Consider the following 22,670-nt stretch of genomic DNA (forward strand, 5'->3'; position numbering starts at 1 on the left):
TTTTATGTCAGGGCAATGGAAAACCACTGAAGATTTTAAGCAAGGGAGTGATATAATCTCAGCTAAGTAGGGAAAAGAATGTAAATTTTTAAAAAGCCATTTCTCTTTCATAGTTCTATTCCTGTTATCTGGGACCAAGCACCCTCACAACTTCCGGCCCAGGCTCAGGAAGGACAAAGCTCTCCTTCTGCTCCTCAGCGACATTACTACCTTCTCAGCTCTCAACAAGGTCTCCGAGGTCTTCTTTTGGAAAGAAACCCATATATCTGACCCATAATAATGTGTTCACATGTATTCCAATGCTTTGAGTGGGCAAGTGCATTGTGGAATTTACCCCTACTGTGGGGAATTGTGCATAACACAGATAACATATTAATAACATCAACAATAACTAATACTACTACTGGTTATAACAAGTAGCTAAAGGCAACTAAGTACAAATTGTGTACCAGTTATTTTTAAAAGCTTTAAATGCATGATATTTAATCTCTCTTATAAATTAAGTACCATTAACTGCCCCATTTTACCAAGATATAACTGAGGCACAAAAAGTCAAATACCTGGCCCAAGGTCATACAACAAGAGCAGCAGAATTTGAACTTACACCTCTGTCCATTAAAAAAAAAAAAAAAAAGTTGCCTTGAAGAGGATTCTGACTCATGGCGACCCCATATGTGTCAAAGTAGAATTATGTTCCATGGGGATTTCAATGGCTGATTTTTCAGAGGTAGACTGCCAGGCCTTTCTTCCGAGGTGCCTCTGGGCAGCCTCAAACCTTCAAACTTTCATTTGTCAGCTAAGCACTTAGCTGCTTGCACCACCCAAGAATCGGTGTCCATAGCCTGTGAGGTTTTATAGTGCCCCCCAGTGAATGGAAGTGGAAATACAGGACAAACACAAAAGGCACTGGTGACATATTACTGAGTGCCCGTCTGGGCCAGGCCCTGTGCCTGGATTGAGAATACAGAGGCCAGGAAGCTGCTCTCTCTCATCTCTCCCAAGGCAAATGCATCCATGCAACCATCTCTATGGTTCTCAAAGCTTGGGTTTCTTGTCCCCTACTATATTCCTAGCAACTAGCATAAACAAACAAACAAAAACCCAAACCCATAGCTGTTGAGTAGATTCCAACTCATAGCAGCTGGCATAGGACCCAGAATATGGCAGGGGCTCAATAAATATTTCTTGAAAGATTGACTGATTGGCTGAATGGATTGATACATTATCTTTACATACTTACAAGTTATGATAAGGAAATAAAGTAGCTCCACCTGCCCTTTGAGCTGTAGACTCCTGTTCCCCAGTAGCCATTGGACTTAGATGTCTTGGGAAACCTGAGACAAAGGCTTGTAAAACAAAGCCCTTATTTCACCCCCTAAGTCTGTCCTTGGTCCCCTCTACAGTCCTCCTATCTCATAAATGGCACTACCACCTGCTCTTCACTGGAGCTGGGAAGCTAGAGGTCCTTCCTTCCCCTCCTTTCACCTTATCCAATCCATTGCTAACTCCTAACTATGTACATTCAACATATGTCCCACATCTGTCCACTTCTTGCGTCTTCTCCATCACCTCCAAGGTCCCAGTCTCACTGTCTCCAGCTGGGATGACTTCTCACTGGCCTCCCTCAACCACTCTTGCCCCCTTCAATTCTTTTATAAAACTTCAAAAACGAGCTCCTGACACACAAGAGTGGTTGCTTCCCTGCTTGAGAACCTTCCACAGCTTCTCATTACACTTAGATTAGAGTCCAAAAGTTTGAACAAAGGCCTATAATTAGGTTAGGTCCCTGAGTGTCAAAAACAGTCTGTGCTTGACTACTAGTAGAAAGGTTGGAGGTTCAAACCCACCCAGCAGTGCCGTGGAAGAAAGGCCTGACGATCTGCTTCTGTAAAGATTACAGCCAAGAAAATCCTATGAAGCAATTCTAGTCTGAACCACATGGGGTCGCCATGAGTTGGAATCAACTCAACAGCAACGGGTTTTATAATTAGGTTTACCCAGTATAGTCTCGATTTTCACCTGTTGTGGATCAATTATTTTTAGTTACTCTCATTGTCCCAAGAGTGTCACAGCTTGGACTTCAAATAAGATGATCACCCTCGCTATGAGGTCTCTGAGTAGTCCAGCCCACCTCCTCAGCCTCAATCTCAGGCTGCTCATTGTGCTCTTACCGCCTGAGCATTGTCGTGGCTCAGCTTATCTTTTCTGTCTGGTACACTCTCCTGTCCACTTATCACAGGACTGGCCCCTCAGAACTCAGCTCAAATGTCACCTCTTCACAGAGGCAGCTCCCTTCTGAATACGTGTATCCCCTGTGTGTATGAGTCTCTCATCATTTTATTTCCTTATCATAATTTATAAAGGTGTTTCTTTCTTCGTCTGTTGTTTATCACCATCATCAGAATGAGAAGCCCAGACAATGGGAGCCATCTCCTTCTTGTCCTTTGCTATAGTCCTAGCACCTAGCATAGGACCTGCGTTCAATAAATATGACAGGTGTTCAATAAATATTTGTTGAAACACTGAATGAATGGATGGATGAATAGGCTAATACATCATCCCCATCCCAGAGCAGTTCACAGAATGGTAGGGTCCACTGGACTTGAGACTTAGGGAAGGGATTTGGGGAGAATGAAGTAAGGGAGAGATCTTTGACCACCATGTTGGCCACTGTTGCTTGGGGAATTCTCATAAAACCACCACCATAACCCAACACGCATGCATAAACATGCTCTCATTTGGGCCCTACAGAATTCCATGAGGAAGGTCCTGTTAGCACAGAAGGTTCAAAGAGCTGCTGTGGCCAAACTCAAGAAGGTAGACCCAAAGTGTGGGTGTTCTGCCCGGGTGCAGTGCAGGGATTAAGCACTGGGACTCTGGGGTCAGAGCACTTGGGTTTGAAGAAACCTACCCCTGCCACTTATTAGCAGTATTCCTTTAAGCTAGTCACTTAACCTGTCTGTGCCTCAGTTTTCTCATCTGTGAAGTGGGGGTGATAACTATACCAGCCTTAAAGAGGGCTGGCAGGATTTGATGCAATGATGCCCAGGAAGCACTTAGCCCAGCCCTGGCACATAATCACAGAAGCACTGGTAGTGCTTTCGCCAGTACATTTATTGTCCCCGTGGCCACCACCAGTGGCCCAGCACAGCTCTCACCTCGATCTGAAGCTCATACCGTTCCTGTACCCTCCTGCTCAGGCCTGCAGTGGTTACCAGCCACCCATCTGCGGTCACGCGGAAGGCAGAGCCGATATTCCCGTTGGTGATTTGAAATGAGTAGGGAGGACCATTCTCTGGGGAATCTGGGTCACTCAGGATCAGCTGCAGGACTTTGCTGCCAATGGGGGAGTTCTCCTGAGACAGAAGATGACAGGAAACCAAAGAGCGAAATGAGTCCCGGTCCCTCTTCTTGCACCTTCCTGGATCCCCTCGGATGGGACAAACGCTTGGCACTCTGACTGCTCCCAGGCTATGCTTGGACCTCAAGTTCACGCTCACCATCCTGCCTTACCTTTGAGTTAGTTGGTGGCTTGTCAGTCTACGCTAGGAGCTCCCTCAGGGCAGTGCTGAGTCTTAGAAATACAGTCCACGGGGCTTGAAGGGTCCATAGAGACCAGAAAATTCTACCCTTTACTACACAGAGTGGTGACTTGCCTAAGGTCATACAGCTGGTGATTCATGTTTAGAAATTAGTGCTTGAGATCCATGTAAAGAGTCCATGGGTGGCACAACCAGTTAAGCATTTGACTACTAGGTACAAGGTCGGTGGTTCAAACCCACCCAAAGACGTCTCAAAAGAAAGGCCTGGCGATCTGTTTCTGACAGGTCACAGCCCTGAAAACCCCATGGAGTACAGCTCTACTCTGCACATATGGGATCGCCATGCGTCAGAATCGACTCAACGGCAACTAGTTCGGTTTTTGGTTTTGAGATTCATGTGGGAATTTTATAACTTGCAGGGTAAACTAAATACCTATAAATGGTTTCCTGCAAAGAGGACCAACGCAACACACGTTCACTGAGAAATTCAGGGACAATTAGGGATTCAACTATGTAAACTAGATCCCCTGGCTATAATCTCAGTCTTCGTTCTATAACAAGGGAATTCAGTATCCTCTAACGCAATCGTTGTTAACTTGCCTTTCTAGCATCAAAATTTTATCTACGAACAGAATCTCATGGTCAGAAATGGATGGTTGCCTATCCAGCAGCCATCCCTCCCTTCCTTCCTTACAAACCCTAATTTTGTTCAGGTGTCGGGTGGTGATATCCTCAGGGAAGATGTGACCCTCCTAAGAAAAGATGGACTATGATTGGTCTACATCAGCTTTAATAGCCTGATTCCCTGAGCCAGGTTTTGGTTTGTGGGTGAGCATGTGTTATAGATTGAGTCGAGGCCCCCCAAAAGATACATGGAAGCCCTAACCCCTGTACCTGTAAATATGACCCTATTTGGAAGTAGGGGGTTTCTTCTGTTATGTTAATGAAGTCATACCAGAGTAGGGTGGGTCTAAACCTAAAGCCTTCTGAATGGTATCTTACGAAAAGAATAGGCATAGACACACATACACAGAGGGGAAGACATGCTAGGTTAGGACCTGTCTAAGTGCGAAGGAACGCCAAGCATTACCAGCAAACTCCAGAAACTAGGAGAAAGGCCCACAGAAAGAATCAACACAGCTGAAACCTTGATTTGGACTTTAAGCCTCCAGAACTGTGAGAAATAAATTTATGTTCTTCGAAGCCACTCACTTGTGGTATTTTTTTGTTGCAGCAGCACTAGGTGACTAAGAAAGCAAGTAACACAATTCTGACCCTGGAGAAGTCTATCAGGTGGGGGTTCTGAAAAGATTTCTTCTCTGATAAGGACAGATTCTTCAGGGAGGGAAGGTGAGGCTCCACGCAGCAGATATTACAGACCAGCATTTTAATAACGGATGCAGTCACATCTATGCACACACACTACTGGTTACCAGCCCTGCATTCAATGATCCCATGATCTAACCCCTTCAGACCTCTCCTTACCCATGTCAGTAACCCAACCAAAACAAAGGCGATGACTGTATGTACCCTTCTTTATGGGCAATGGTGGGGCTAGAATTTTAAGTGTTCTAAAATTTTACGTTGATTTCGATCATACAAATGTTTTATAGTTTTATGTAATCGAATCAACATTTTTCCTTTATGCTTTTGTTGCATTGCCTTTATGCTTATAAAAACCTTCCCCCTATAGAAGTTAGCTAAATATTAAGCTATATTTTCTCTGAGTTTATTAAAGATGGTGTTTTAGTCATGTAGTGCTGCTATAACAGAAATAGTACAAGTAAATGGCTTTAACAAAGAGAAGTTTATTCTCTCACAGTCCAGTAGGCTACAAGTCCAAATTCAGGGCTCCAGCTCCAAGGGAAGGCTTTTTCTCTCTGTTGGCTCTGGAGGAAGGTCCTTGTCATCAGTCTTCCCTTAGTTTGGGAGGATATCAGCACAGGAACCTCAGGTCCAAAGGACGTGCCGTGCTCCCGGCGCTCTCTTGGTGGTATGAGGTCCCCCTATCTCTCTGCTTGCTTCTCTCTTTTCTATCTCAAAGAGATTGGCTTAAGACACTATCTAATCTTGTAGATCTCATCAATATAACTGCCACTAATCCATCGCATTTCATCATAGTGATAGGATTGCCTTTGGGGTTATCAGTGGGCAAAGTGGACTTGTTTGGTGGAGTGATACCCCTGGTTAGCACCAACCACTAGGAAGGAAAAGAAGGAAGACTGGCCTCAAGGTGTCTCTGGAAGCTTGACCTTACCTGGACAGTGGTGCTGTAGTTGAGCTGGAAGAATCTAGGTGGATTATCATTGACGTCAACCACTTGGATATCGATGTCTGTGTCCTCATGGAGTGGGGGCTGTCCACTGTCTGTGGCTCGGAGTCTCAGCAAGTAGCTAGAAGTCTGTCCCAAGATGCCCAGTGGAGAGTTAGCAATGAGCCCCTCAGTTCTACCCCCCTGCCTTATCTCTAATGTTTTTGGTAAAATAAGATGGAGACGCTACCCTATGCCCACTCTCGTTGCCTACCCCATACTATTTTGGGGCTTAGGTTCTGGAGTTAGACAGAAATAGGTTTGATTTCCAGCTCACCCATTTACTAGCAGTATGACATGGGACAAGTGGTTAAATTTCTCTGAGGATAATATCTAGACCCACCTACTAGCATTCATTTGAGGATTGAACGGAACAATGCACGTAAAGCATTAGCAAAGTGCCTGACACAGAGCAAGTGTTCAGTGAATGGTGGTTATTATTGTCATAATAACTGGTCAATAGTGAGAAGCTGGCCTAAGCCCCTCAGGGGAAGGTTAAGGGTCACTCAGCTCCTCCCTGCCTCTGGCCTCCCATCCCACAGAGGCCCCACAGAGAACACAAGTGGGAGGCTCCCCAGGCAGATCTGGGGAAGTGGTGAGGACTGGACTTTGACTGAAAATCATCCTCTAAGCCTGCAGTGGGGTCATCTTTCTGCTCTGGTGAGGTCAGATAGAGCCCCTCCCCTGTGACTCACCTGCTCCCAGTCCAGAGCCTTGGCCACCTGTAGCTCCCCTGTCTTGGGGTGGATGGTGAAGTGCCCAAGCTGGTTCCCTCCTACCAGGCTATAGGTGATGGCATTATTGAGGGGTCCATCTTCATCGGTTGCTGACACCTGCAGTGGGGGGAGGTGGCCTGTGAATGGGGGAGCACAAGGGACCAGAAAGGAATCCTGGCCCCTGGGAGTATACAGGGGACAGATATGTCCCTGCCCATTATATTGGGTTGGAGTCCTTGGACCACAGTCATCCCTGCCAAGAGAATCTCTTCATTCACATCCTAGTGTGGACTCTAGCATGCCACAGTTCATTCATTTATCCATTCATTCATTCACTCATACTAACAGGGTGCTAGGTCTTGTGTTAAGTGGTAGGACTGTAAAAATGAATATGTCCCCAGGAAGCATAATGTTTAATATTACGGGTAACTCTAATTTGGGGCAAAGTATTTGAGCACAAAGAACACAATGATAAATTCCACCTAGGGATATTAAAAAGGATTTATGAAGTCCCGAAGGATAAGTAGGGCTCCTGGGGGTGGAGCAGGCTTTCCAAGCAAAGAAAACAGTATGAGCCCAGAGGCGTGAAAATGCAGAGGATGTTTGGGGAAAGGCGTAACTTCCTGTGTGATTGAAACGCAGGATGCATGGGATTACAGGAGTGGAAAGAGGTAAGACTGCGAGGCAGACTGAAGAGGGTCACAGAGAACCTGAATGTGGGCATATGGAGCTTGGTTTCACTCCATCACAGAAGGGATCCAGACATGTTTAATGCAAAGAGGTGTTATTTAGTGTTCCCCACTCACTGACACTCCATATCACTCACTGTGACCAGGCCCTTCCCAGGCTTTGGAGCCTCTGGCAGCCCCCTGGGGCCTATCTCTTCTCTTTCCTCTCCTGTCAAAGTTTGGCTATCCCGTGCCCCACTCGATCAGTATCCAGTCATACCGAACATGGCTCTGAGATGCTCTGTCATGAGAAGCAGTTTGGCGGAGTGGCTAGGAGTCACAGTCAAATTCATAGTCTATTAATTTGAAAAGTGAATCCATGCTCATGGCTGACTGGGGGTGAGGGGAGAAGATGAGAATCCATCCTTGAGTTCATGCCCCACAAAGAGCAAAGCTGGGGTCCTTACTGTGAGGATGATGTCCCCCACGATGGCGTTCTCCAAGACCTTCACGCTGTACAGGTCCTGGAGGAATCTGGGCTGGTGTTCATTGACATCAGTGATGTTGACCACGATTGTGGTCATGTCACTGAGGGAGGAAGAGCCCTTCCGGCTACACTCGATGGACAAGAAGTACTTGGGGCTTGTCTCAAAATCCAAACTCCTGTTGACATATAGGACCCCTGAAGAAACAAGAGGTGATGGAGCAATGAGGCTGTTGGAACCACATGGGAAGAAGACTGAGGGATCTTTAGCAATACTCCAGAAGAGGCAGCTCAACAGGGCTGGGGGAGACAGATCTCCTCATCCCTTCTGTCTCCCCAACTCCTTCTCTTACCCCTCCCCCTCCATCTCCTCCTCTCATCTTCAGTATTATCGTTCCCAATAGCAGTGTTTTCCCCTCATTTATTTCTGCAATATGTCATGTAAATCTGTAATATTAAATTTATTTCACTTAAATCTGTAACAGCCCTGTGGAACAAGAACAATTATTATTATTCCCATTTTCTAGGTGAGTCGACTGATGTTCCTAACAGGTAAATGACTTGTCCAAGCTCACCAGGTAGTCAATGACAGAATTTAGGTTATAAAAAGAAAATAATAATAGCCAAAGTTGTTCAACCTCTCTGCTAGGGCCCTATTCTGAAAACTGGAATAGACAAGTGAAGACCAAGGACCTATCCTGCCTTTCTTGGATAACCAAATAGTTAATGGTGGAAAACTCATCTTCATGAAAGAATTCCAGTTAGTAAATGAATGAGGAATGATAGGATTAGAAAATCACCATTTTGTAACTCCTAATGGTGCGAAGGAAACCCTGGTAGCATAGTGGTTAAGAGCTACAGCTGCTAATCAAAAAAGTCAGCAGTTCGAATCCACCAGGCGCTCCTTGGAAACCCTATGGGGCAGTTCTACCCTGTCCTATAGGGTCGCTATGAGTCGGAATCGACTTGACGGCAATGGGTTTTTTTTTTGTTTTTTTTTTTGGTTTAATGGTGAAAAGGAGCCCTGGTGGCACAGTGGTTAAGAGCTACAGTAAGCTACAGATGCTGACCAAAACGTCGGCAATTCGAATCCACCAGTGGCTCTGTGGAAGAAAGATGTGGCAGTCTGCTTCCATAAAGATTTACAGCCTTGGAAATCCTATGGGTCACTCTGAGTCGGAATTGACTTGACAGCAGTGGGTTTTTTGTTTGTTTGTTTGGAATGGTGCAAACAATTAACGCACCCAGCTGCTAACCGAAAGGTTGGTGGTTTAAGTCCACCCAGAGCTCCTCAGAAGAAAGGCCTGATGATCTACTTCTGGAAAATCAGCCACTGAGAATCCTGTGGAGGCAATTCTACCTGACACACATGGAGTCACTATGGGTAGGAGCAGACTCGATGGGAACTGGAAATCGTTTAGAGATACCTACTGAAGTATTTATGGGTGAAATGATTGGATGTCTGGGATTTGCTGTAAAATAACTCATCAGTGAGTGGGCGTGGGGGTGAAGGGTAAAGATGAAACTGGACTGGCCATATGTAGATAAATACTGATGGGAAGCTGGTGATGGGAACATGGGGCTCATTATGCTCTTGTCCCTAGTTCTGTATGTGTTTTAAATTTCCATAATAAAAACTTGTTAAAAATACTGCTCAACAATAAGGTGGCTATTTTAGGAAGTAGGGAGCACCTGGTCCATGAGACCCTGTGAGTCTAGCTTAGATTCTTCTACTGTGAGTAGAGGAAAGAAAATAGATGGTTTCCTACTTCCCTCTCTCTCTGTGAGAGGAAGGGAACATTCATGGGTGTTAGGGTATCTTGGAGGAGGGCTGTTGGAGGGAAGCAGGCAGCCTTACCCCGGGCTGGGTAAGCACCAGCTTCCGGCAAGTGATTCATGATCCTGTGGCCAAGGAGGGAAACAGGCCTCAGCCTCCTGGGGTGGGTCTGAGCTGAGGCCATGAAGCCTCAAACTGTGGGAGGTGGTGGGTCCCCAAGGGCCCTGGGCACAGAGTCCTGGATGGGAACTTGGGTGAACAGGGGAAGCTCCCAAATCAGGTGGGCCCAGGGTGGAAGAAGGGACCTGGTACTGGACAGGCACAAGAGTGGAGAAATGGCCATGGAAGTATGCTCTGGGAGAAGGTTGGATGGGCATACACCCCATGACCCTTCTCAACATCCCGTCTCCTCTCAGGGTGTGTGTGCGTGTGTATATATGTGTGTGCATGCGTGGGCTGGCCCATGCGCTGGCTTACCTGTGTGAGTGTGCAGGCGGAACCTGCCTTGCTCATTCCCACTGACGATGCGGTAGCCTGTCTTCTCTGCACCTGGCCGAGTGAGGGCGGCCAGATGCAGCACCTCTGTGCCAGGCTGGGTGTCCTCACGCACCTGCACGTTGTACTCCGTGCTAAGGAACACAGGCAGGTAGTCATCCAGGCCCACTACAGAGACCGTGACGGTGCCTAGCGTAGAGAGTGGCGTCGGGGTGCCCAGGTCAGAGGCACGGACCGTGAGCTCCAGCACAGCCTGAGGCCTGTCTCGCAGCGGCTTCTCTAGCCTGATCACACCCGTGGTAGCCTCGATGGAAAAGTGCCCTTCATCGGAACCCGTCAGAGAGTAAACCACCTGGGCATTGGTGCCTATGGGGGAGACAGAGGCATAATTCACACTGAGGCCCCTCCTCTGGCCCTGTCTGCAGCAAACCCTCCAGCGAGAGGAGGGCTTAGGAGAGAGCTCCCCTGTCAAGGCTAATTTGCTTAGGCTGTATTGAGCAGGTGGCACAAGTGGTTTGCACTCAACTACTAACCTAAAGGACTTAACCACTATGCCTGGTGGCGTAGTGGTTAAGAGCTATGGCTGCTAACCAAAAGGTTGGCAGTTCAAATCCACCAGACGCTCCTTGGAAACTCTGTGGGGCAGTTGTACTTTGTCCTATAGGGTTGCTATGAGTCGGAATCGACTCGAAGGCAGTGGCTTTGTTTTGAATAGTGCAAGGGAGTCCTAGTGGTGTAGTAGTTAAGAGCTTGGCTGCTAACCAAAAGGTCAGCAGTTCAAATCCATCAGCTGCTCCTTGGAAACACTATGGAGCAGTTCTACTCTGTTCTGTAGGGTCGCTATGAGTCAGAATCGACGGCAATGAGTTTTCTTTGCTTGTTTGTTTGTTTTCAAATAGTGCAAAATGTTACCATGGCCAGCTGCTAACTGGAAGGCTGAAGGTTCAAGTCCACCCAGGGGTGCCTCAGAAGAAAGGCCTGACAGTCTACTTCTGAAAAATCAGCCATTGAAAACCCTATGGAGCACGGTTTTACTCTGACACACATGGGGTCCCCATGAGTCAGAATAGATCTGATGGCAATTTTTTTTTTTTGGTGTACTGAGTGAGACTCTCTCGAGCAGGGGCTCTTGACTGGGGTGGGGGGTGGGGTCCAAGCCCTCTTAGAAAAGCTCTTGAGGAGCCAGTCTGCAAATCTATTAAATTATCTGAAAATGTTATATGAAGATTGGAGTCCAATGTCCACTTTTGAAATGAAAATTACGCGAGACCAAAACAACGCATGGTGGATTCCTTGGTTGTGACGGGTCAGCTCTGCATCTTGATTGTGGTGGTGGTTACACAAATCTATACCTGGGGCAATATTGCCTAGAATTATACACACATAAAAACATATGTACACACACATGTGCACACACATACAAATGAGCTCATGTAAAAACTAGCGAAATCTGATTAAGGCCTATAGTCTAGTTAATAGTACCACACCAATGCCAATTTTCTGATTTTGATATTGAACTACAGCTGTACAATGTTACCACTCACGAAAGCTGGATGAAGGGTGCATGAGACTCTCAGTACTGTTTTTGCAACTTCCTATGAGGCTATAATTATGTCAAAATAGAAAGTTAAAACACACACCCACGGAAAGTTCTTAGCAAACCAAAACACACGGTGTTTCTGTGGTTTTGGCTCTGATTGTATAGACTTCTTCGGTTATGGCCCAGATGAAGTAGCTGGCATGCGTAGGGGCCACGGTGTATGAAAAATACCAACGTTTAGTGTTCAGCTGTAAAATCCTTACTCAGTGGGAGGAAGACAGGCCCTTAACCTAAGGGTCTCAGGTCTCATGTACACAAGGACACACGCCCCTTTGGGGAAGTGGTGGAAGATATTTTCTGTACCAATAGCTGAATTTATATAAGTTAACGCACACACCATGCAAATCCCATAAATGCATTTTTCCAGAGAGACCATAATTCTTCTGGAAAGAGGCATGCTGGTCAGGCTGTACTTAGAACATCTGGGCGGACTACGTGGGTTAGAGTACAAGCAGTTTTCAAGGGTTAATGGCTGACCGATGCAAGACCAGAGGATGTGCCCAAGAAAGGAAGTGGGATTGGAACCATGAGCTTGAGGGAGCCAGAGCTGCTCCGCCCAGAAAGTCTTGGGGCTGGAGCAGGTGGTCACCACCTCCCAGTCTCAGAAGGGCTTTTCCTGGAGGGGGGCTAGGAGAGTTGTGTGGCTGCAGAGGTCAGGACCAGGACTGACTGGGGCCAACTCCAATAAGCAGCACTTGATTTGAAGTGCTGAGGAAAGAAATGGTGGCTTAGGAAGTAGGGAGCATCCTGTCTCTGGAGGTGTGCAAGCAGTGGCTAACTGGGCCCACAGAGGGCCTTGCAGCTGTTAGGTGGAGGGTTAGATGAAATGACTTTTGGGTCACTTCAGCTCTGGTGCATTCTGGATCCTTCCTACCAAACCCAGCTATGCCTTATACTTGCTAACCCCTTGCCACACACATACACACACACACACACACACACAAACACAGAGGTTTCCTAGGTCTAGATCTCCTGCCTTTGCACTGACTATTTGCCTTTCTAGAACACCTGCATCCCTCCAAAATTTCTCACTTCCCTCAAAGTGAGGCTAAAACTCACATCCCCTAAAGACCCCAAACCCACTGCCATCAAGTCGACTTCGACTCATAGCAAACCTATAGGACAGAGTATAGCTACCCCACAGAGTTTCCAAGGAGCGGCTGGTGGATTCCAACTGCCAACTTTTTGGGTAGCTGCCTGAGCTCTTAACCACTGCACCGCCAGAGCCCCATCATTTCCTCTGAGAGTCTTAAACTTACCCTGCTGGTGTCAAACAAAGCAGGGTGTTTTGATCCCACTTTTATTACAGTATTATAATTATCATTATCAATCTATGTTGGACTGGCTATGTTTTTTTTTTTTTTTTTTGCTCTACCTGAATTATAAAATTTGAGCCAGGAAAATTGGATATGCATGTGTGTGTGTTTGTGTGTGTGTGTGTGTGTGTATAAGTATGTATATATGCATGTATACACACACACATATAATCTCCACACACACACACACAAACTACTTCATGATGGCAGAAGCTGTAACTGGTATAATATGGCAGCGATGCTCATTGATGACCTCGGTTTGCCTTGTAACTTTTTAAAGAAAAGAATGAATCCCAATGAAAATAACACCATTAACATTAAAATGGAAAATATTAGAAATGATTAAAGTTCACTGTATAGAAAATTTATCAAGGAATTTAATAGACTTAATGGAGTTTGTGTAAAAAGTTCTTATGGCAAATTGAGTTGAAATAATTGTGATTGGTATGTTTCTGGTTAAAACTTTTACACACAAAATCCAGGTTAAATGAGGTTAAATGGCAGGATTGAAATGACCCCAGGCCTGGGTGACAGGGGAGAAACAATGAGGATGAAGTATACCTGCCTCACAACATTGTTAAAACCTTTTGCTACATGGTACTTATATCTCCAGTCTCAAAAGTTTTCCACTTTCAAGCATCCATAGACTCAGAGAGGAGGCACAGCCCTTAGTCCAAGAGAAACACAGAGAGAAGAAAACTCCCACCCAAGGCAACCCCAGAGCAGAAGTGGTCGCCAATCCCTTCTCAGACTTACCTTGGTCAGGATCCCGGGCAAATACCACAGCCACGGGGGTTTTAACCGTGGTGTTGTCGAAGACAGCCACAGAACAGTGGCTGGGGAAGAACCGTGGGGCGTTGTCATTCACATCCTCCACGTGGAGGGTCACATCTGCCTGGCAAGACCGGCCGCCTCCATCTGTCGCCTTGGCAACAAGGTTGTACACATCCTTCTTCTCGCGGTCTAGGGCTCTGAATGTGGTCAGCTCCCCTGGCCAGAGAAATGAGAGCACGTGAGCTTTCTTTGGGGACACCTCAGCATGAGCCTCTAAATACCTACCCAGACACACAAGGTTTTGTCACAGAGGAAAGGGATCAGTCTTGTGTATGTACGGTCAGGAAGGCGGCTCAGCCTGTATCTTCCCACTCCCTCCCGTAACCCTAATTCTCCCAAACACATTCCACCACCACAGTCACCATTGTAAATCCTCATCAACAAACTGCAAATAGGCACAGAATTTGTAAACGGCAATTAGGCAGTTTCTAACATTGGTTTTTAACAACATATAAAATATGTTACCCTTGGCCCATAATTTCATTTCTAGGAATGTATCCTTTACAATAATTAACCAAAGGATAAAAATACGTGCATAAGGATATTCTCTGCAGCATTTTTTATAATAACAACATATTAAGATCAACCTACATGACCCTCAAAAAGGGACTGGTTAAGTATATTATGGTTGAGCCATACAGTAAAATACTGTAAAAAAACAAAAAGGAATTATGATCGAGTTTTATGTACTGTCTTGTTAAGATCTCCAAGATATTACTAAGTGAAAAAATCAAGTCACAAGCTAGCATTCCATTTTTGCAAAATGGCAGAACATATACCAACAGTGCTTATCTTTGGTGGTGAGGGGTGAGGTATTATGGGGACTTTCCAGTTTCTGCATAATTTGAAAACATTCATTCAAACATACCTTGTTTGCATTTTTGTGCAATAAGCATGTATTATCCATATCCAGAAAAACTACCCAGTTTTTGTTTTTTAAAGACCCCACCAGTCCATCTTGCAGCTGAACAAACAGCAGCAGAGAAAGGTTAGGTAATCTGCCAGGGGTCACTCAGCATGCCCATGCCGAAGTCAGGAAGGACACCACTCTCACCAGCTACCTCCCTACTCAGGAATCTCCGAGGCATCCTTTGAACTACTGGACCCAAGCCAAGTGCTGCCAGCCGGCCCTCTGTGGCCTGGGCCCTCTATGCTCCACAACCCCATGTCTTCTCCTACAGCAGCAGGACAGGGACCCACCCCTTCTGGGGTTGCTCTTTCACTGGAAGCAGGTCCCACCCTGTCCTCTCCACCAGCCTCTCACAGCTTGGCTTCTCCCAGATATTCATGGCCTCCCTGCAGGGCTGTCTGCCTCCTGGGGGCTTTGTCCCCTAACTAATAATGATGATCATGGCAGCCACTCTGTTTTCAGCTCTTATCATATGCCAGGCCTGGGTTAGGCCTCCACCTGCTTTACCTCTCACAAGCCCCACCAAAGTCCTATGAGGTTTTTCCCCAACTGACAGTATAACCATATGGAAAGCAGGGGTTGTATTCTTGACCATGACACTCACCTGTCTAAACCTTCTGGGGCTCTAAAGGTAAAACTTGGCCCTGCCTGCCCTGAGGACCTTACCCCTTGCCCTCTTCCCTCATCCGCTGTGTACCAGGCTCCTCAGAGGCCATGCTGTTTCTGACATGGGGTTCTTGTATAAACTCTCATGTCTGCTTGAATGTCCTTCCCTACTACTCCCTTATCCCCGGATAACTTCTATATGTTCTCCAACCACGCATAAAATATTTCCTCAGAGAAGTTTAACCTAACCCCCTCCTAAGCCTGTCAATTCCACCAATCAAACATCCTCTTAGCACCCTGCATTTCTTCTTAACTCAGCACATTTCAAACCAGTCGTCCAATGCCTGCCTTTCTCACCAGACTTTAAAGACCTCAATCTTGTTTTGTGGCCTATTGATTATTTCTCCAGCATCTAGTGCAATGCTTGACACAGAGTGGGTCCGCAGTACATGTTTGCTGAGTGGATGGATGGATAAGTGAACTCCTGCTTCTTGTTCTCCAAGGAGCCTACTAGGGTGCTGGACACTTGGCATTCAGTAAATAAGTTCTTGGCTCAATCCTGTAGCTCAGGAAACCTACCTGTATAGGGGTCCAGCTTGAACTCCTCGGACCCGGGACCATGGAGAGAATATGTGATCTGAGCATTGGTGTCGGTGTCCAAGTCTGTTGCAGAAACTTTCAGAACGAAGTGACCTGGAGCTACAGCTTCACTGACTTTGCCGGCATAGAGAAGCTGGAGATGGCAAGACAAAGAACAGGGAGACGGTGAAAGGTACACTCAGGCCCAGAGAGATGCACAGTGACCGAGAGGGGAGCCAGAAGCAGAGAGGGGTTAAAAGGGCAGAGGTGGCCAGAGAGAAGCAGAGAGATAGGATTGAGGGGAACAGAGAGAAGGAGAAGAAGATGAAACATGCAAGGTAAAAGGAGACAAAAACAAGCGAAAGGCTGATGAGAAAACTCATCAGAAAAGACAGAAATAGAGAGAAACTCCAGGACTGGGCAGTGTTTCGTTCTGTTGTTCATAGGGCCGCTATGAGTCAGAACAGACTAGACGGCACCTAACAACAAAAACAACCACCCTCCGAGAGCGCATACCCAGGGCCGGAGGACCTCTGCAGCGTACGCCATAGGGCCTTTTGGCTTCTGCAGGAGGTGGATGGGATGGGCATTCCTGAAGGTGGTAGGTCAAGGCCCTTCTCCTGCCTCAGTGGGGAGGCCAGGCTGTGTGCTTCCCTCCCTGCCCACACCCCCAGACAGACACTTGGCTGTTTGAGTCAGGTCTGGACCCCCGTGGCCCTTATCACCTGCCTTACCCTCCCTCCACTGCAGGCACCTTCATGGGATGGCTGGGGATATGGCATAGGAGAGAGGCAGGGAGGCCCAGAGAACCCAATTTTTCTTAGCTGCTGGCTTTGGACTCAGCTTCCAAGCATCCCAGTCTCCACCACTAGCAGGTGTGAGCAAGCACAGACCCTTGTATGTGCTCTGGGTGGAGGTTTTGTGCCCTGGTGGGCACTTTTTACCTGGCTCCACTGATGCTGTTGGCCATCCCTGGAAAGACCAGGGTGAGCCTGGCTCCAGCCTCTCCCAGCACAGGGCTGCTGTCAGGGGATGGGAGGATGTAGGCTGGTTACAAGGATGGCCTAGGGAGGAAGAGGAGGAGGGCACGGCCACCATTATCCTCTAAAAGGCTGCTCTTCTGAGAAACCACCCAAAAGGTTGGCTCCTGCAGTGACATTTTCCGTGCATCCTGATAACCCAGGTTTTCTTTTTCTACTATGCCTAATGTGACTGGAATGTAGAAGACAGAGAAAGAAATGGTGATGGGGTATATGTGTCTGTGTGTGTTCCCGAGTATGTGTCTATACGTGCGTATGTACAATTGGGCATTTATGTATCTATACTGCACGGCTAAATTTTATCTAAATTTGAAATATGCTAATTCGTGATGTTAAATTAAAATATTAATACTTTAACTTCATTCTGTAAATCCCCCCAAGTTAAAAATTATTTGGTGCTGTGTTAAAAAAAAAGTTTAAAAGCAAAACTGTTTTTATCGATTTATGCCCTCTAAGAACAGAATTCCTATAGACACACACACCACTACTCAACCATTGTTCCCATGGGAAATTCAGCACTGAGTTGCATGAGGTCTTTAGGAAAGTATCTTCTACCAATGAGGTAACTACCCTGTCTGCATGTTTGTGTACATGTCCATAACCTGAAGGAGTACATCTGTATTGGTCTATATTTCTCACGCAGATGTGAGGACAGGCATACATGGGGTGGACAGAAGGGCGTCTCTCGGGGCTTGTCTCTCTGGATGCATTTGATCATAGTGAGCCATGCCAACAGACTGAGCAGAGGAGGCGGGCTTGCCCGTTGGGCATGGCAGCATGTGTTTGGAGAATGCAGACATTACTTTACTTCTGGATATGTTTTGCAAAGAACTGGATGCTTCTAGGGAGTGTAGGAGGTAAGGTGTGGATGACTGGTCCTGAAAAGCTAGGTGACATCTCTATAGGGATTAAGGAATTGCCTAGAATGACCCCTGCTCCAAGACCCTAGTCGGAGACCAACTGGGCAGTAAGGGCAGATCTGGTCAATGATGGCTAGTCACAGAAGTGGTCCCCTGGGTCTTTCTCCTTCTCTCTAGCTTCCTTGCCTCTATTCCCAGCCCTCCTCATACCAGGCTCTCACCTGTGAGCACTGCGGGCTGTTGTCATTGATGTCCAGGACAAAGATCTCCACGGGGACTGAAGCCTGGAACTTGCCGTCAGAGGCTGTAACGCTGAGCAAGTATTTGGCCGTGAGCTCACGGTCCAGGGTCTTCCTTGAGAAAATCCTCCACTCATCCTCAGCTTGGCTGATGCCAAACTGACCCAGGGGGTCTCCCTCTAAAAAGATAGCACAGAGCTTTCAGGAGCCAAGCAACAGGAACAAACCATGTGGCATAGGTGACAGCCCACCTGACACCTATTTAGGATTGCTGAGAAAGGAAAAAATTTCTCCCTCAATGGCCTTCTGTTGCTGTCGTTAGCTGGCATAGAGTCAGCCCCCCATCATGGCAACCCCATCCACAATGGAACTAAATGCTGCCTGGTCCTGTGTCATCCCCATGATCATTAAGGATGGAACCATTGTGACTCATAGGGTATTCATTGGCTGATTTTCAGAAGTAGACTGCCACATATTTCTGCTTAGTCCAATTTAGTCTGGAAGAACTGCTGATACCTTTTCGGCATCACAGCAATACTCAGTCCATCACTGAAAGATGGATGGTGGCTGGGCATGAGGTGCATGGGCCAGGAATCGAACCTGGGTCTCCTGCATGGAGGGTGAGAATTCTACCACTGAACAACCAATGCTTCATAATGGCTTTCTACCAAAATATTGGTTGCTGTCAAGTCAATTCCTAGTTTTCAGAAGTAGGTCACCAGGCCTTTCTTCTGAGACACCTTTGGGGAGGTTGAAACCACCAACATTTCAGGTATAAGCCAAGTGCTTAACCATTTGGACCACCCAGGGATTCCCAATGGCCTTCTAACAACAACAATAAAATCCTGTTGCCATCGAGTCAATTCTGTCTCATAACAAACCTATAGGACAGAGTAGAACTGTCCCATAGGGTTTCCAAGGCTGTAATCTTTAAGGAAGCAACTGCCACATCTTTCTCCTGAGGGGTAGCTGATGGATCTGAACCACTACCTTTAGGTTAGCAGCCAAGTGCTTAGCCTCTGTGCCACGAGGTCTTCTTAATAGCCTTTTGTTGTTAGGTGTCATCAAGTCAGTTCTGACTCACAGCAACCCTATAGGACAGAGTAGAACTGCCCCATAGAGTTTCCAAGGAATGACTGATGGACTTGAACTGCCAACTTTTTGGTTAACAGCTGTAGCTCTTAACCACTGTGCCACTAGGGTTTCTTAATGGCCTCCTGAAACCTGTTGCCGATGAGTGGATTCCAACTCATAGCAACCCTATAGGACAGAGTAGAACTGCCCCATACAGTTTCCAAGGAGCACCTGGTGGATTCAAACTGCTGACCTTTTGGTTAGCAGCCTTAGCTCTTAACCACTGCACCACCAGGGTTTCCAGTGGCCTTCTAGGTATCCAAAATTCTACATGAAGTCAGTTCTTTGGTGTTCTGAAGCTGCTTCTGGTTTTGAAAGCTTCCTGTTAAAATAGAATTATCTCTGAGAAGCACCACTCCAAATAATGTGGCTGAGGATAGGTTTCTGACTTTTTGTGGCCTGGAAGGCATCGAGGAAAGTTAAAGGGAAGTATACTTCAGGTCTATACAAGAACTTTCTAACATCAAGAGCTGTGCAACAGTGGAGAGGTGGGAAGAAAACAGCACTAAACTCTCCAAGGTTTTATTTTACAGCTAAGGACACAGACTAACGACTTCTTCACTGCAAATACCTTCTTTCACCAACATAAACGGCGACTATACTCATGGACCTCGCCAGATGGAACACACAGAAATCAAACTGACTACATCTGTGGAAAGACACGATGGAAAACCTCAATATCATCAGTCAGAACAAGGCCAGGGGCCGACTGTGGAACAGACCATCAATTGCTCATATGCAAGTTCAAGCTGAAACTGAAGAAAATCAGAGCAAGTCCACGAGAGCCAAAATATGACCTTGAGTATATCCCACCTGAATTTAGAGACCATCTCAAGAACAGATTTGACGCATTGAACACTAGTGCCCAAAGACCAAATGAGTTGTGGGGTGACATCAAGGACATCATCCATGAAGAAAGCAAGAGGTCACTGAAAAGACAGGAAAGAAAGAAAAGACCAAGATGGATGTCAGAGGAGACTCTGAAACTTGCTCTTGAGTGTCGAGCAGCTAAAGCAAAGGAAGAATTGATGAAGTAAAAGAACTAAACAGAAGGTTTCAAAGGGCCTCTCGAGAAGACAAAATGAAGTATTATAATGACATGTGCAAAGAGCTGGAGATGGAAAACCAAAGGGAAGAACATGCTCGGCGTTTCTCAAGCTGAAAGAACTGAAGAAAAAATTCAAGCCTCAAGTTGCAATAGTGAAGGATTCCATGGGGAAAATATTAAACGACACAGGAAGCATCAAAAGAAGATGGAAGGAATACACAGAGTTATCATACCAAAAAGAACTAGTCGATATTCAACCATTTCAAGAGGTAGCATATGATCAGGAACCAATGGTACTGAAGGAAGAAGTCCAAGCTGCTCTGAAGGCATTGGCGAAAAACAAGGCTCCAGGAATTTATGGACTATCAATTGAGATGTTTCAGCAAACAGATGCAGTGCTGGAGGTGCTCACTCATCTATGCCAAGAAATATGGAAGACAGCTTCCTGGCCAACTGACTGGAAGAGATCCATATTTATGCCTATTCCCAAGAAAGGTGATCCAACCGAATGTGGAAATTATAGAACAATATCATTAATATCACACGCAAGCAAAATTTTGCTGAAGATCATTCAAAAATGGCTGCAGCAGTGTATGGACAAGGGACTGCCAGAAATTCAGGCCAGTTTCAGACGAGGACATGGAACCAGGGATATCATTGCTGATGTCAGATGGGTCCTGGCTGAAAGCAGAGAATACCAGAAGGATGTTTACCTGTGTTTTATTGACTATGCCAAGGCATTTGACTGTGTGGATCATAACAAACTATGGACAACACTGCGAAGGATGGGAATTCCAGAACACTTAATTGTGCTCGTGAGGAACCTTTACATAGATCAAGAGGCAGTTGTTCAGACAGAACAAGGGGATACTGATTGGTTTAAAGTCAGGAAAGGTGTGTGTCAGGGTTGTATTCTTTCACCATACCTATCTAATCTGTATGCTGAACAAATAATACGAGAAGCTGGACTATATGAAGAAGAACAGGGCATCAGGATTGGAGGAAGACTCATTAACAACCTGCGTTATGCAGATGACACAACCTTTCTTGCTGAAAAGTGAAGAGGACTTGAACCACCTAATAATGAAGATCAAAGACCACAGCCTTCAGTATGGATTGCACCTCAACATAAAGAAAACAAAAATCCTCACAACGGGACCAATGAGCAACATCATGATAAACGGAGAAAAGATTGAAGTTGTCAAGGATTTCATTTTATTTGGATCCACAATCAACAGCCATGGAAGCAACAGTCAAGAAATCAAAAGACACATTGCATTGGGCAAATCTGTTGCAAAGGACCTCTTCAAAGTTTTGAAGAGCAAAGATGTCACCCTGAAGACTAAGGTGTACCTGACCCAAGCCATGGTATTTAAAAAAAAAAAAAAAAAATTTTTTTTTCATTTGCATGTGAAAGCTGGACAATGAATAAGGAAGACCGAAGAAGAGTTGACACCTTTGAATTGTGGTGTTGGCGAAGAATATTGAATACACCATGGACTGCCAAAAGAACGAACAAATCCGTCTTGGAAGAAGTACGGCCAGAATGCTCCTTCGAGGCAAGGATGGCGAGACTGCGTCTTACATACTTTGGACGTGTTGTCAGGAGGGATCAGTCCCTGGAGAAAGACATCATGCCTGGCAGAGTACGGGGTCAGCAGAAAAGAGAAAGGCCCTCAACGAAGTGGATTGACACAGTGGCTGCAACAATGGGCTCAAGCATAACAACGATTGTAAGGATAGTGCGGGACCAGGCAGTGTTTCGTTCTGTTGTGCATAGGGTCACTATGAGTCGGAACCAACTCCACAGCACCTAACAACAACAACAAGGACACAGACTAAATGAAGGTTAAGCAGGAGCACTGGGTTTGTTTCTAAGTCATCGTTCCTTGACACCAATCACTAACAGGAGTGTGGGAAGATAGATTTTTTGCTCTGCAATCCTAAGAGTTCCAGAGTTCCAAAATGCAATTATTCCAAGAGTCTATGATTAGCTTTTTTTATGATTAACTTTTATTATTCTATTATCCTGAGATTTTAAGACCTTCATGTTTTTAAGAGTCCGGCAGTATAAGATGATAAGATTCTATTTTCCTAAAGCTCTGTGTTTCAAATGCTCAGATCCTGTCTGTGGCTAGGATTCTTAGTTGGAACTTCAGGCTCATTAACTCTCCATCAGACAGCTGTGATAGCAGAAGGAGCCATGTCAGTGGGAATGGAATGACAAGCCCTGAGGAGGGGAGGGAAAGGACACTAAGAAGTGAAGAAACTCTTGTAGCCACTGGTCGCCTGCTCCAGCCATTGAACAGGGAGCGGGTAATTTGGATTTGCCATAGGGAGCCACTAAGAAAAGCAGCATGCAGGACGTGGTTTTAATCCCAGCCTTGATGCAAGCTTAGGCATGACCTTGGTTGAGTTTCTCCTTCTGTCTAGGTCCTGGTTCCCCCACCAGAGAAATGAGGTGATTGGACTATAATTCTTTCTAAGGAAGCATTATCATTCCAATGCTTA

General features: G+C 46.0%; 1 protein-coding gene across 1 annotated transcript in view; it reads right to left on the reverse strand.

Annotated features, from left to right (window-relative positions):
- FAT2 (FAT atypical cadherin 2) overlaps positions 1 to 22,670 on the reverse strand; it is a 103,994-nt gene that overhangs the window by 14,983 nt on the left and 66,341 nt on the right. The window contains exons 11-18 of the mRNA XM_049874148.1: positions 17,960 to 18,156; positions 15,839 to 15,992; positions 13,666 to 13,899; positions 9,976 to 10,359; positions 7,705 to 7,919; positions 6,549 to 6,686; positions 5,800 to 5,943; positions 3,159 to 3,356 (exon numbers count right to left, since the gene is read on the reverse strand). Coding sequence (XP_049730105.1) covers positions 3,159 to 3,356; positions 5,800 to 5,943; positions 6,549 to 6,686; positions 7,705 to 7,919; positions 9,976 to 10,359; positions 13,666 to 13,899; positions 15,839 to 15,992; positions 17,960 to 18,156 — 1,664 coding nt within the window. The remainder of the gene's footprint in view (positions 1 to 3,158; positions 3,357 to 5,799; positions 5,944 to 6,548; positions 6,687 to 7,704; positions 7,920 to 9,975; positions 10,360 to 13,665; positions 13,900 to 15,838; positions 15,993 to 17,959; positions 18,157 to 22,670) is intronic.

The sequence above is a fragment of the Elephas maximus genome, chromosome 2 (genome assembly GCF_024166365.1).
Source record: "Elephas maximus indicus isolate mEleMax1 chromosome 2, mEleMax1 primary haplotype, whole genome shotgun sequence".
Classification (NCBI taxonomy): domain Eukaryota; kingdom Metazoa; phylum Chordata; class Mammalia; order Proboscidea; family Elephantidae; genus Elephas; species Elephas maximus.